The sequence below is a fragment of the Pteropus alecto genome, unplaced genomic scaffold (genome assembly GCF_000325575.1).
Source record: "Pteropus alecto unplaced genomic scaffold, ASM32557v1 scaffold134, whole genome shotgun sequence".
NCBI lineage: Eukaryota > Metazoa > Chordata > Mammalia > Chiroptera > Pteropodidae > Pteropus > Pteropus alecto.
The window spans coordinates 192,391-205,112 of NW_006436283.1; the positions used below are offsets into that span (position 1 = coordinate 192,391).

Genomic DNA, 12,722 nt, shown 5'->3' on the forward strand with positions numbered 1-12,722 from the left:
TTTTACCTTAAGTAATAATAACTCTATCATTTAAAAATCAAAAAATTTTTTAAACATCAAGCTAATAAATAACTTGTTATCCACCCACGATGGTGGAAAGCTGCAAATCCCATGGTTTTTCCAGTGAAATGCCAGGGCTTTGCACGGCTGAGGTCGCGTAGAGTGGCATCCGCTCCCATCAGCACAGCCGTAAAACACCAGGCGACTCGAAGCACTTTTAAGTCACAGCGGAGCTAGCGTGGAGGCTGGATGGAGAGTCACCAGGTGGGCAGTAGGGGACACTGGTCAGCAATCTCGAAGCACAAAAAGGACTACCCTCCCCCGGAAGCCTGAAAAAAGTCTGGTGAGGACAAGATGTAGCTCTGAGCCAAGCTTGCCATTCCCAGTTTTTGAGGCCAACCTTGCCCTGGAGGAAGACATCGGGGAGCCAGTCCCCGGGCTACGGCTGGGGCGGGCGGGGCCTGCAGCCTGATGTCAACAGCCACTCAGCTGACAAGAGAGTTTCAGGTGAAGAAATCACCCGAAGGCGATGGCCGAGGCACACTCGCTGGCAACAGGGCTCATCTCTTTCCTCCTTGCAAATTAGCGGTGTGGTTGCCGGGGAGTGTTTTAGGTGCGGCCCAGCCTTCTGCGCCGTCTCCGCCCTCTGTGCCTCACTGTTCCTTTCCTGAGGCTGCCTGGCTTTTCCACAAAGAAAGCATTGCGTTTCTTTGTCTGCACACAGTGCTGAGGGAACAGGCTTTCAAAGCCGACCACCACTAACTGAAAACATGATTGTGTCTGAAGCTTTCCTTTTCGACGTTTGTACAACAGAGGGTCTCCAAGCCCCTTCACAGGAAGCGGGTAGCTGAGCCCCACCCCGCCCACACGGCCCCTGACCTCTGGCCCTGTGTGGGTGGCCTGCTGGGGCCGGTCCTGCCCCGTGACCACCACCGCCCAGGCTTTCTGTCACACCTGTCTGCTTCATCTGCAAAACCACGTTTTGATCTTCACTATTGACTTCTGCAGGATCCATGGGAGAGTTTGTGAAAGTATACTTAAAGATACCAAGATTTTATCGTGTGCCAGGATTAATGGGCTTAAAAGCTGACAATTAAAATGTGGTCACTTACTACAAACCAAGGAAGCAGATCTTGAAGGACACACCCGACCGATACTCCCGGGCGGGGAGGTGCGGGCCAGCAGCGTCCTCCAGGCTCACCTGGCACAGTGACTCACCTTCCAGCCGCCTCTCCACCCCCCAGTGCCTGCAGCCCAGATGGACCAGGAAGGGCTGGCACAGTTTCCCTCGGAACCTGCCCGACTGGCCTGGAAACCTGCCGGGCGCGGCTGCAAAGGGCACATGCCAATCAAGTCCGGGGCAGGCGCAAGGAAGGGGACAAGGGGACCTTTCCAAGCAGAAACTCAGCGAGGCTACTACCTCTGGGTTGGGTAGGAGACGCCAGGAAGGCAGGCCCCCAGGTGTGGCTCTGCATAAGCTCAGTAGCACCCACGGGCACACCCAGGAGGCCCATGAGGGCACCCTGCCCCAGGCACGTCTGCAGCGGACGCTAGCCACCCCACCACAGTGGGTGCTCTCCGGCCCTCGTGTTTAGTTAGCAAAGCTCTCAGAACGCCTCCCAGCTCAGAGGGTCGAGTAATCTGAACACCCACTTCCACCCCCACCTCCCCGTCACGGTCCTGACACCGTGGGGCGGTGGAGTTTCACTCAGAAGTTCCCTGCAGGGTCCACGGGACTCCCACAGACGGGCATGGTGCCACTCTCTCAGCTACAAGCAGATGTGCGAAGTCACTGTCATTTGACGTGGTGGACCAACGCTAACTGCCCACACAGAGCAGTCACTGTGCCCTGCAGACACCATACTCCAGAGAGCGACCCTCGTGGCCAGGGCCCTGTCGCTGTGATGGACCAGCTGGCTGGGCCCCAAACCTGTCTCCCCTCTTCTGAATGATGGAGGATGACCCTGGGTAACATGTGCCAGGGCCTTCAGCCACCATGAAAACCAAGTCCCCTTCCTGCACACTGAGAAGGGCCCACGCAAACTCGTGTGGCACTGCAGCTCAGTCGGGCCACCGTGCGGACCAGGACCAGGCATTTGTCCAGGTCCTCAGGCATGTGACCTGCCCAGACCTGAGCTTAGTACTGACTCGCCTTTTCACAGGTCAATGTTTCACTTTATAAACCACCGCCGAGATGATGCTGTCATGTGCTGTGGCTGAAAGAGCCTCCCTCCCAACAACCCAGCGCCCTGGACAAAAAAGAGTCCTTCTCTCCATCCCACATGCGCCTGGGGACGTCTGACGGGGGACCATCCGCCAGCATCACTTCTCACAGGTGGCAACGAGGTCTGTGACTAGTGCTCACACCCACGGTGCCGTGAGAAGCTTTGTCCCAAGTGGAGAACAGGGTGCATGACAGGGGACATGGGGACAGGGGCCCGCCTGCCCCGAGAGCAAAGCCTCGCTCCGTTCCCACTTCCTCTGCCAACCCGTGAGCCTTTGGCCCAGCTTCTCCAAACAGAGTCCCTGGAGGGAGGAGAGGAAGACCGCTGTGACGAACGTCAAGCTGAAGGAGAAGCGCGTCAGGGCTGTCTCATCAGGACCCCTGCAGCTGCGGCACGGCCGCCTCAAGGAGGCACCTGTCGGCACTGGGCCCCGGGCCCCGGGCAAGCGCCCACCGCACAGGGCCACTCGCCTCCCGCTCAGTGGAGCCGGGGCCGCCCCAGTGCCCGCCCAGCACCACAAATTGAAGGAGACAGGTATCGGCATCGAGGAACTGTCACTCTGCGACACCAACGGAGAACAGAGCTGCTCCATCCTCTAGTTACGGAGCACCTTCCGAAAGGTCGAGGAGGGCACAGGAGAGCAGCAGGACGTGCCTTCACTGCAGCCGTGCCACACAGCCAACACAGCCTGTTTACAGGGCCCGGGGAATGGGGACACGCCCACAGGCAGGGCCTGGCCCTCACCCATGCTGCTGACCTCAGATCAGCCAGGGGCCCTTGGGGACGAGTGAGGGACAGGGGCCCGGGCACGCCGGGCCTTGCTGGTTCTCCAGGACCACTGGCCTCTCAGCCTGCCCTCCACTCCCAGGGAGGACAGGACAGGAGGCACGCATCCTCACGGATTCCTGGGGATGCATTAGCTCCCGGAACTTATCAGCACCCTCAGGCTGTTCTGCAGATTTGCTCTGATATGGTGAGAGGACAGATGGAAGCCAGGTATTTCCTGTGCTGTCCATTGCCCGAGGTTCCCTGTTGACCCAGGACTGGCGAGATGGAGCACAGCAAGAACTGAACGGCGCTGCAGCCCCGAGGCCCGAGCCACGCTCGGAGGCTGACGGAGCCCGGCTTTCGGCCTCTTCCTCACGCTGTCTGCTGACGGAGAGGTGCAGCCTAGCCAGAGCCGGGCCCATGGCCGGTCTAAGACCTGCGGGGTCTCCTGCTGCCTATAGGCTTCACGCACAGACTAAGGGTGGCATCTCCCAGAGAGCTGCGAGAGGCAGTTTCACGACCTGAGCATGGGCTTGAAATCCTTCCCTAGTCAAAATCATGAGTGTTGGGGCTGTAACTGGGCTCAGTGCCCCTCCTCTGGATACTTAACAATAAGAAATAAAGACCTGACTTTTTTCAAGCCAAAGGAACTTATTTCAGCCCAAAAGCAGAGTACCAATTTGGAGTGCAAAAATTAACCTAACAATTCCCGTACCTGGAACACATTTGTTCTGCATTTTTCCAAACAAGGAAAGAACGGGTCTTAAAAGCGGAGCATGATGGCACAGGCAGACACCTCCGGGGGCTCCAGCGGCGCACACGCCAAAAGCCCCGGAGCCCGACGCACCCTTAGGAGAGCCCAGGCCTGGGCAGTCCGCACGGCACTCTGCTGGCCTCTGCCCTCCCGCCAGGAGGCCAGAAAAAGTGTGCTTTACCACCTTACAGAACTGTTCTCAAGCGCGCTGGGTTTTGTGTCAAAGGTGTCGATGTCACTGCTGAGCATTCAAGTGCTAAGACATAAAAATTAGAAAAGTGGAGGCCAGACCAAGACTGGTCCTCAACAGAAGTGGCCGCTGTCTGAAGGCGTCCTCCTCCAGCGTCCCCGTGCGACCCAGGAACTCCGTGACGGTGAGAGCCACGACAGCCAAGTTCCCGAACGTGTCTCGGTAAGACACGCACGCAGGGATCAGAAGCACCCCTCACCAGGCAGAATCACGTGTCCCCGCCTGTGTTCCCTCCACACCCCCTAAGAGGCCGAGTCCCCTTATCTAAGGCCCCCGGACTCACGCCAGCCAAAGCCCCCAGGTGTCCCCACTGAACGTGCCAGGCCGCGCTGTGTCCTCGTTCCGACCACCCCTGGAACCGCGTCGCTGGTGCGTGCACACCGATCTCCCGCGGCGAATGTGGGAGGGGCGGGTGCTGGCCACTGCGCACGCGCCCGCTCCCGGGTCACGCGCACGCTCCCAGGACGCGCGCACGCTGTCGAGTCACGTGCACGCCCCCGGGTCACGCGCACCCTCTCGGGACACGCGCAGGCTCCTGGGTCACATGGACGCTCCCAGGACACCTCCCGGGCGACTGCGGGGACGGACCCCGCTCCGGGATGCGCAGGCTTTACCTCGCGATGTCGGCCACGAAGGGCTGCAGCTCCTGAGGCTCGTAGGCGCGCGCGAAGGCCCAGCACACGTAGCAGGCGGCGTCCCTGACGTTGGCGCCCACGCTGCAGGCTCCCCGCCTCTCCTCGTAGGTCAGCGCCCTCAGGATCACGGTGACAACTGGGCAGAGGGGACACAGGCTGTGAGCACGGGGCCCCAGGAGCAGCACCTACTGTCGTGACGCGACTGTCGGCACCGCAGCCCTGACAGAAGCGGGCACCACTGGCACGCACAGTCCAGCCGCGGCAGACAGAACACGCCTGCAAGAGAAACGGGGACCACCAGCTCAAGTCAGGTGAAAACATTTAAAGCTGCTCGAAAATTACACGGAGAAATGGAAGTCCCTCCCAAATGGCATGGGAACACCTGCCGGGCCCGAGACTAGAGTGCAGACTGAGACTCAAGAGTGACAGGACAGGACCGGCCCCGGTGCTGGGGACACCACAGGGCCCGAGACCCAGAGTGCAGGCCGCCACGCCCGACAGAGGGCTGCAGGTATGGCGGGCACCAGCCCCTGGAGTCCTGTTACCCAGTGCAGCACGGGAGATGGAACAGAGTGGAGGCGGGTGGGCAGCGGAGGGGCCCATTCCACCCACACGCTCCGAGGGTGTCTGTCACCTGGGGGAGTTTTAGAATCGAGACTAAAATGATAAAGGAAATCGAACCCATGGTTACCTCTGTGCTTCTGCGTGGACTTTAGGAGCAATGTGTGTGTTTAATAACCTAAAATATCTGTAATGTACACAGTAATTTGAAATACATAACATTAGCCTGGTCCCATTTGAAAATGTCTAATATTACATAAGTGATTTTTTATATAAAGATGTTATAGGATTTTAAGACATGTGGTGAGAATACTGGAATGTTTAAAGGAGCTAAAGTTTTACCATTTTATGTTAAGTTTATTAGATTTATGTATTTCAAGTATGAAGGTTTTGCTTATTAGAGACACATCAGTTAAATTGCTTTAAATTACTTCAAAGTATTACATTCATGCATAGAGTTTAAAAAGTATAAGGGAATTTAATTTTATAAACGAAACCAATTTTTAAAAGCCTCTTAATTATAGTGGAATATGTAACAGAAAAAAGCTTAAGAAAAATTTACAATTTAAAACTTAAAGTCTACGGCCACGCCACCCTGAACTAGCCCGATCCCATCTGATCTCGGAAGCTAAGCAGGGTCGGGCCTGGTTAGTACTTGGATGGGAGACCGCCTGGGAATACCGGGCACTGTAGGCGTTTAAAAAATAAGTAAATAAATAAAGTAAAACTTAAAGATAGAATGTTAATATTTTAAAAAATTCACACTAATTGGAATTTTAAGAAAGACCATGGCGAAAGTCCCAATTTACTGACCCAAAACAGACAGTGGCGCTGCCGTGCGGCTCCCTGAACAGCGGGTCCTGGTGTTTGCAAAGCACGGAAATGAGAAGAGTGAGCGTCTGTCCTCATGGGATGGGGTGACCGAGTCCCAAGCGCTTGGCACCAGGGCCAACCTGCTGCCGCTGATCAGCCTCTGACCCGTGACACCACGTGACAGTGGGACGGAGGAGGACACGGCCCATACCCCCTCGGGCCGGCCGGCCATGTGAGGCCACGGGGAGCGAGCCCTTCCACAGTGCACACGGCCACAGCCTCCCGTGTTCCGCAGCGTCACAGTCCAGGCCCCACGTGGTTTCCGGGGTAAAGCTGGAGTGGGGTCGTGGCCAGGGCGTGTAGTCCCCACGCACAGAATGGCAGCCAGCACAGGACAGCGCAGGGGGCCAATCACCGAACAAAGAAAACAAGGGATGCAGCTCAGAAGCCAGAGATGAGAGAAACAGAATCACAGAAAGCACCAGGTAATCGAGGCAGGACAAGGAGACCAGCAGGTGCCAGGCCCTCCACGTCCGCACGCACCTCACACCCTCTCCTTCAACAAAGCTGACGCCGTCATCTGCAGTCTGGAAAAAGACACTCCAGGTATGGATTTAAGAAAACTAAAGTATCCATTGTTAGCACATGCAGCTATCATCACAGAAATTATCTTCTGGTAAAGTGAACCTAGAAAAAAATCTTAGACCAAAAAAATCACAAGAAACAACTGAAGGGCTGTGAACACAAATAGCCCTTCTGCCTTCTTGATTCTACAAAAATAGCAACGACAAAATGGATTTGATTCTTTTCTTTATACACACATAGTAATTATTTTTCATAAGATTATAAAACGTTCATGTGTTTTACTAAAAATTACATAAAATAGACGTACTCCAAAACAACAAGCTCAAAGACAGCATGTTATCAATTATACCTGTTTCAAGCAGGCTGAGAGACACGGGATGCACACTCGCTCACAGGAGCAGCGACTCGTGGGCGCCTGCTCTCCACGGGGACAGGCCGGTTGCTCCAGGGCGTCCGCAACGTGGATGCCAAGGTCACTCACGCCTGGAGTAGGCCTCGGTCCTCGTCTGGGTGTGCTGAGGACCCCCAACGCGGAGTGCAATGCCAGCCGGACACGAGGGCATGGCCATAGCTGCCGAAGATTAAGTAGTTCCCTCTACTCGGTGATTTTAAAACTATTCTCTATTGGAACGACGCCAAATCAGTAACACAACTGGTCTTCAGTTGTTTTACCTGGAAAATATTCTAGTTTACCTCAAATTACTCCTAGTTTTCTAGTGCTGCTCATACTTTCTGTGCTGATAGGATCGCCCATTCATGACCGAACAAATGTCAAAACTAATAGGCTGTGCCACCCGCAGGAGAAGAGCATAACTAACACACACAGCATCACCGCCATGCCAGAGTCCCGAAAACTGTAGCGGGGACACAGCCAACCAGACACTTCTGGGTAGGACCACTCAGCAGTTCTGTACCCTGAGGGAATTCTAGGTGCTAACTGCTGAGTCCCAATTTATCGGTCCACTGGACAAAATCAATTTCAAAACAGACAACTATGAATGACAGCAGTCATTACCTCAATGGCTACTTCAGGAGGACAACTACTACACTTAGAAATGCTCGGTGCCCCCCAGGGAGAAGCCTGCCTCTGCGTGGACACAGCCCCTACCTCTAAGCTGCTCACCCCCCGAGGTCACTGAGCTCACGGGGGAGCCACGACCGTCATATCCCCAGAGCCTGACCCCTGATCCACGAGCCCAGCGTCTGTTCCCAAGTCAAAATGAGACAGCACTCTAAAGCCCCATTTCTGTTGGCTAGTAAGGCCGAGCAGTCGTGAGGAAAAGGGCACAAGTTGCTAACCTGGATCCCACTAATAGACAGCTGCCTCCGCACAGAGGCCTCCCGCGTTTTGATTGACATTTATTTTTAGTAAAACTGACAGGCCAGTAGGTCCAATCACAGGTCCAGCTGGCCACTTCTGCCTCAAGGCGTCGAAAAAGGTCAGTTGTGAGAGGGCGGGGTGCTGTACGCTGGCACCCAGGCTCCCTCCAACGTGAGAGAGGAGTGGGGGTGCCAGCTGCACTTCCTGTGGCCCCTGGCACCCACACATCCCACGTGCTGCGTGAAGGGGCTGGATGTCTCTGTGCCCTCCTGCAGAGCTAGGTCAGAGAAAAAGAGACTCAAGCCCACCTGGCCTCATGGGCCTCACTGTCAGCCCCACCCTCCCGTGTGGCTGAGCTGCTGCACTGCCTGGCAGAGCCCCGCCTGCCTGTATGCACCGTGGTCCTCAGCACAGCCTCCAACGTCTTTATCCTGTCATCCTCCTGCTCGGAAACCTCTGATGGCTCCTTCATAACACCTGCAGCAAACATCAGCGCTGACACGCAAGTGCAGGCAAAGAAGTGGCTGCCAGCAACCCAGAAAGGCCACACTGCTGGATGGGGTCTGACAGAGACCGTGCAGTCACCGCCAGGGCGACGGGTCACTGCAAAGGAATGTGAATTGCAGAAAGCAAAACAGCCCGGGAGAGAAAGTGAGATGATAGATTTCTTTAACAAGAAAATCAGAAAATGAGCCAATTGGTTCCAATTCATCTCCAGATTGGTGGTGAGTTGTGATCCAGGGGTGAAAGGGTGGGCGGGCACTTCTGCTGCTCTTGGGCAGGGCCCAGAGCTGCCCCCTGACCCCTCGGGCCTTCTTCAGACTCCTCCATGTGAAAGGGTACCCCAGGCTTCCAGCTCTGACATCCAGGGACCCAGAGAACAAGAGACAGACCCCCCAGTGCACTTGATCACAAAGCTTGGGAGGGGGGGTGGTATATGGAATAGAAACAGTCCCTGCCCTAAACTTTTAGAAAAAGTCATTATCAGAGGAAAAAAATAAAAAACAACTCTTTCTACATTCAACAGGTTTAAAATAAGAGACTCTTCAATAGCTCTGAACAAAAGCTTTCTCATGGTCTCAGTCACAACTGCTAATGCCTGTCAGGTACAGACGGTCCCCAGAGGGCTTCCTTTTGGCAGCCCAGAGTCCAGCAATGTAACTAAATGCCCTTCTCTCTAGACAGCATGTCATGTGTCCACTGCCAACCGCCTAAGGACAAAGCAGCCTCCAGGTGAGAGAAGGGACTTAACCCTCAGAGTGCCACAGTCCACACTGCAGGGTTTGTAGTGTGTGCATCCCAGGGAACAGGGGGAACCCTGTTCATAAAAAATGATTACATAGCCAGCACAAAGCTACGTCTTTTGGTAAGTAATAAATTGTACTAACTTAAAAAAGCATTCATTGCACTGGGAGTGTCTCCCGGGCTACACGGGGTGATTCTCCCCGGGGGGCACAGGGCCACATCTCCCAGGATTCACTAGGTGTGTCTCCCAACCGCATGGGTGATTCTCCCCGGGGGCACAGGGCCACGTCTCCTATGATGCACCGGGCATGTCTCCCAACTGCATGGGGTGATTCTCCCTGGGGACATCTCCCAGGATGCACTGGGCATGTCTCCCAACTGCACGGGGTGATTCTCCCCAGGGGCACAGGGCCACATCTCCCAGGAGGCACTGGGCGTGTCTCCCAGGCTACACGGGGTGATTCTCCCCGGGGGCACAGGGCCACATCTCCCAGGATGCACTGGGTGTGTCTCCCAGGCTACACGGGGTGATTCTCCCCGGGGGCACAGGGCCACATCTCCCAGGATGCACTGGGCGTGTCTCCCAGGCTACACGGGGTGATTCTCCCTGGGGGCACAGGGCCACGGCTCCCAGGATGCCCCCGAGCTAGGGAGAGCAGGAGTCGCCTCCCCACAGGACAGGGCTGCGAGTGGAGCCACACTCAGACCCAAGAGCCGCCTGCCCAGACTCTGGCCCCGGAAAGCACTGGTGTCCCAGGAGTGGGCGTGGCCATCACCACAAAAGTTCTGTGTAGGCCACCAGTACAAATAGCCATCATACCTTCCTCAAAAATGCAGTCCAACTTGCTCAGAAAAAGCCAACGTTGAGCCTGCTAGGGAACCGAGGAAGTGGTGCACAGGATATCTGATTCCACAGTCTGGTTTTCAGTTCCCACAGGACGTTTCTGAAAAACTGTCCCAAAGGCTCTTGGTTGGCCTGAGGGCAGCAATGGCTGGCCGTGTGGCCATGCCCATCACTCTGCAAGGTGGGGCGGGGGGTGGACTTGTGTGCTGGCCTCCCGGGCCCACTGAAACGGAAACGCTGGTCCAGCCGTTCCCACAGGGCATGACGGGGGCGTCACCCTGGGGTACCAGGGGAGGGCGCTGGCTGGGGCACCCCGTCTCCACTCTCCCCCAGGGCCCTGAGCACACTCACCTGCCAGACTGGCAGCGCCAAGGGGCGTCACACAGCCGTTCTGGGCCAGGAACCCCCTCCTGAGTCTGCATGCAGAACGAGACCCACCCGCCCCTGCCCACGAGGCCGGGCCAAGCGCCGAGGCTCAGTGGTCAAGAGGCCAGGACAGAGGCTCCTTCACCAGGCGCCCCGGCTTCTGGTGAGTCCCCACCACATGTGAAGCACATGATCATCACAGCGCACAGCAGCCACGTGGGCTCACAGCCTCCCACCTCCCAAGGGCAAAGCGACGGCGGGACAGGAGGGTGTTGCTGTCTCGGCAGAGCCCGCATGCGGTCTTGCTGGTGGCGAGACCGCCTGAAACACTTCCATCATGAAGCAAGGCTGAGGCCGCCAATAAGACGTGCCCTCCTCCATCTGGCCGTGCCCTGCCCCTCAGTGTCCAGGGCCAGTCCCGCCAGGCCCTCTGCCCACGCCCCACCCCACAGGGCCTAAACCCAGCCCTAACCACAGGGAGAGCTAGGCATGCCCTCAGGGAGGTTCGACAGCTTCCCCTGGGCATAATGACGAGAAAATAAGTCAGTGAAGTTACACAAATCTGCTTACTGTCCCGAACAGCTAGAGATTCAGATTAAATCTGTGTAATGGGAGAAGGAATCTGAGGAGCACTAAGGCTGCCTCTAAGCTCTCTGGAACACTGCCTGCCCAGGTCTATATGGCCAAAGGGGGAACGTCTGTCCCCAAACCAAACTGCCTACGGAATTGTTCCTCATTAAGGGGGGCGGGGGTAATGATTTCAGGTAATCTTTCAAAATAACTTGTCTGAAAACATTAAAACATTTTCTCTCAACCATTGGAATGCCTCTATCTGTTCCATTAAAAATAAACTGCAAAAAACAGACTTCCTCTCTGAGCCCGTCACTGCACTTTTCAGCACTCAGCCCACAGAAACGGGACTCTCGCACACGGGGACCTGTACACAGATGTTCAGAGCAGCTTCCTCCACAGCGGCCAAACACCGGAACGACAAGCGTCCTTCTGAGCGTGACGTCAAACGCACCGCACATCCGCACCACGGAATGCTCCCCGGCAACAGCAGGGAACAGACCAGTCACACACGCAGCCACCTGGATGAACCTCCATGAAATCACAATGGCTGAAAACAGCCAAGCTCAAAACGAGGTACACTACACACCACTGTGTAATGTTGCCGAATGACAAACTCAGAAACGGAGAGCAATCTGGCTGTTGGGAGGGGACGTGGCAGGTCTAGTGGTGATACTGCCCTTGAGCCCAGGGAGGCACCAGGACACCAAGTAAAGGTGTCCTAAGTGCCTTTGCCTGCCCTACAGCATTATCTGTGAGGAAAATGTCATGAAAATCCCTACTTGCACTAGCAATAAAACTATATATGAAATATCTTAAGTTTTGAAGGAAACGTGTAGAAACTGTGATAAAAAGCACAAAACTTTAAAGGAGATGCACTCTCAAGAACAGCACAGCACCTTCTGGAGCAAGGGCTGAGGCACCCACTCCACAAACCACGATGAGGGGGGCAGGTGCACGGACAGGGTGCGGGGTGCCAGGGCAAGTGAGGGAGCTGGTGCGGCGGTTAAGTCAGCCGGGCCAAATCTCAAAGTCCTGACAAGTGCAGCTGCGACACAGGGCCACCTGGGCCCGGAGCACAGCTGAGGTTCGGGGGGCTCTGGAACGCAGCCTGGGGCTCGGCTGCTTCTCTCTTGACTGAGGGGCTCACCTCCTGCCTGGGCCCTAACCCGAGCCACCCCCACACTCCCACTGCCAGCGTCACAGCAAGCGTGGGCTCATGACCTGTCCCCTCGCTGGCTGTGCTCCACCGGTGTGTACCGAGAGACACACGACACACTCGAGACTCACCAAGGAACACAACTCACCGAAGAAACACCAAGCGCTAAAGATCTCGAAAGGTTTTTAAAACGAAAACTATGAAACGGCTACAAGAGCAGAGCCAGTCTGCACATTTCGGGTGCGAACGAAGTTCCAGGGACGGGCAGAACCGAAAGCAAGGGGCTGGCAGGCGCCTCTGTGTAAAGGGTTTCAATACATCAGGGGAAGTGTTAAAGTGAATAACAAATGAGGAACGTGTGACACGAGGGACAAGGGCCTGACGGTAGTCACACACACAGCACCCCAACGCTGGGAAGACGAAGAAGGTGAACAGAGCTGGAGAGAAACGAGGAGGGAACTGGCTCTGCGGGTCCTGGGCTGACCCGACTTCCAACAGCAATCCCTGGACGCGTGTCAGCACGGCGGGCGGTGGCACAGCCCGCGTCCCGTGCACAGGCCTGTGGCAGAGCGTCTGCACGCAGACCCTGAACGAGCTGCTGGGCACGTGTCCCAAGGCGACGGCGC

The 12,722-nt window shown here is 56.0% G+C and overlaps 1 protein-coding gene and 1 non-coding gene across 3 annotated transcripts in view; one reads left to right on the forward strand and one right to left on the reverse strand.

Annotated features, from left to right (window-relative positions):
- TBCD (tubulin folding cofactor D) overlaps positions 1 to 12,722 on the reverse strand; it is a 124,361-nt gene that overhangs the window by 47,912 nt on the left and 63,727 nt on the right. The window contains exon 14 of one of the 2 annotated variants that reach the window (XM_015589652.2): positions 4,612 to 4,768. The exons of the other annotated variant lie outside the window; for it this stretch is intronic. Coding sequence (XP_015445138.1) covers positions 4,612 to 4,768 — 157 coding nt within the window. The remainder of the gene's footprint in view (positions 1 to 4,611; positions 4,769 to 12,722) is intronic. 2 annotated transcript variants of the gene reach the window in all.
- On the forward strand, positions 5,771 to 5,889 carry LOC112480140. Its single transcript, XR_003046493.1, has one exon. It is a non-coding gene; the product is annotated as a 5S ribosomal RNA (ribosomal RNA).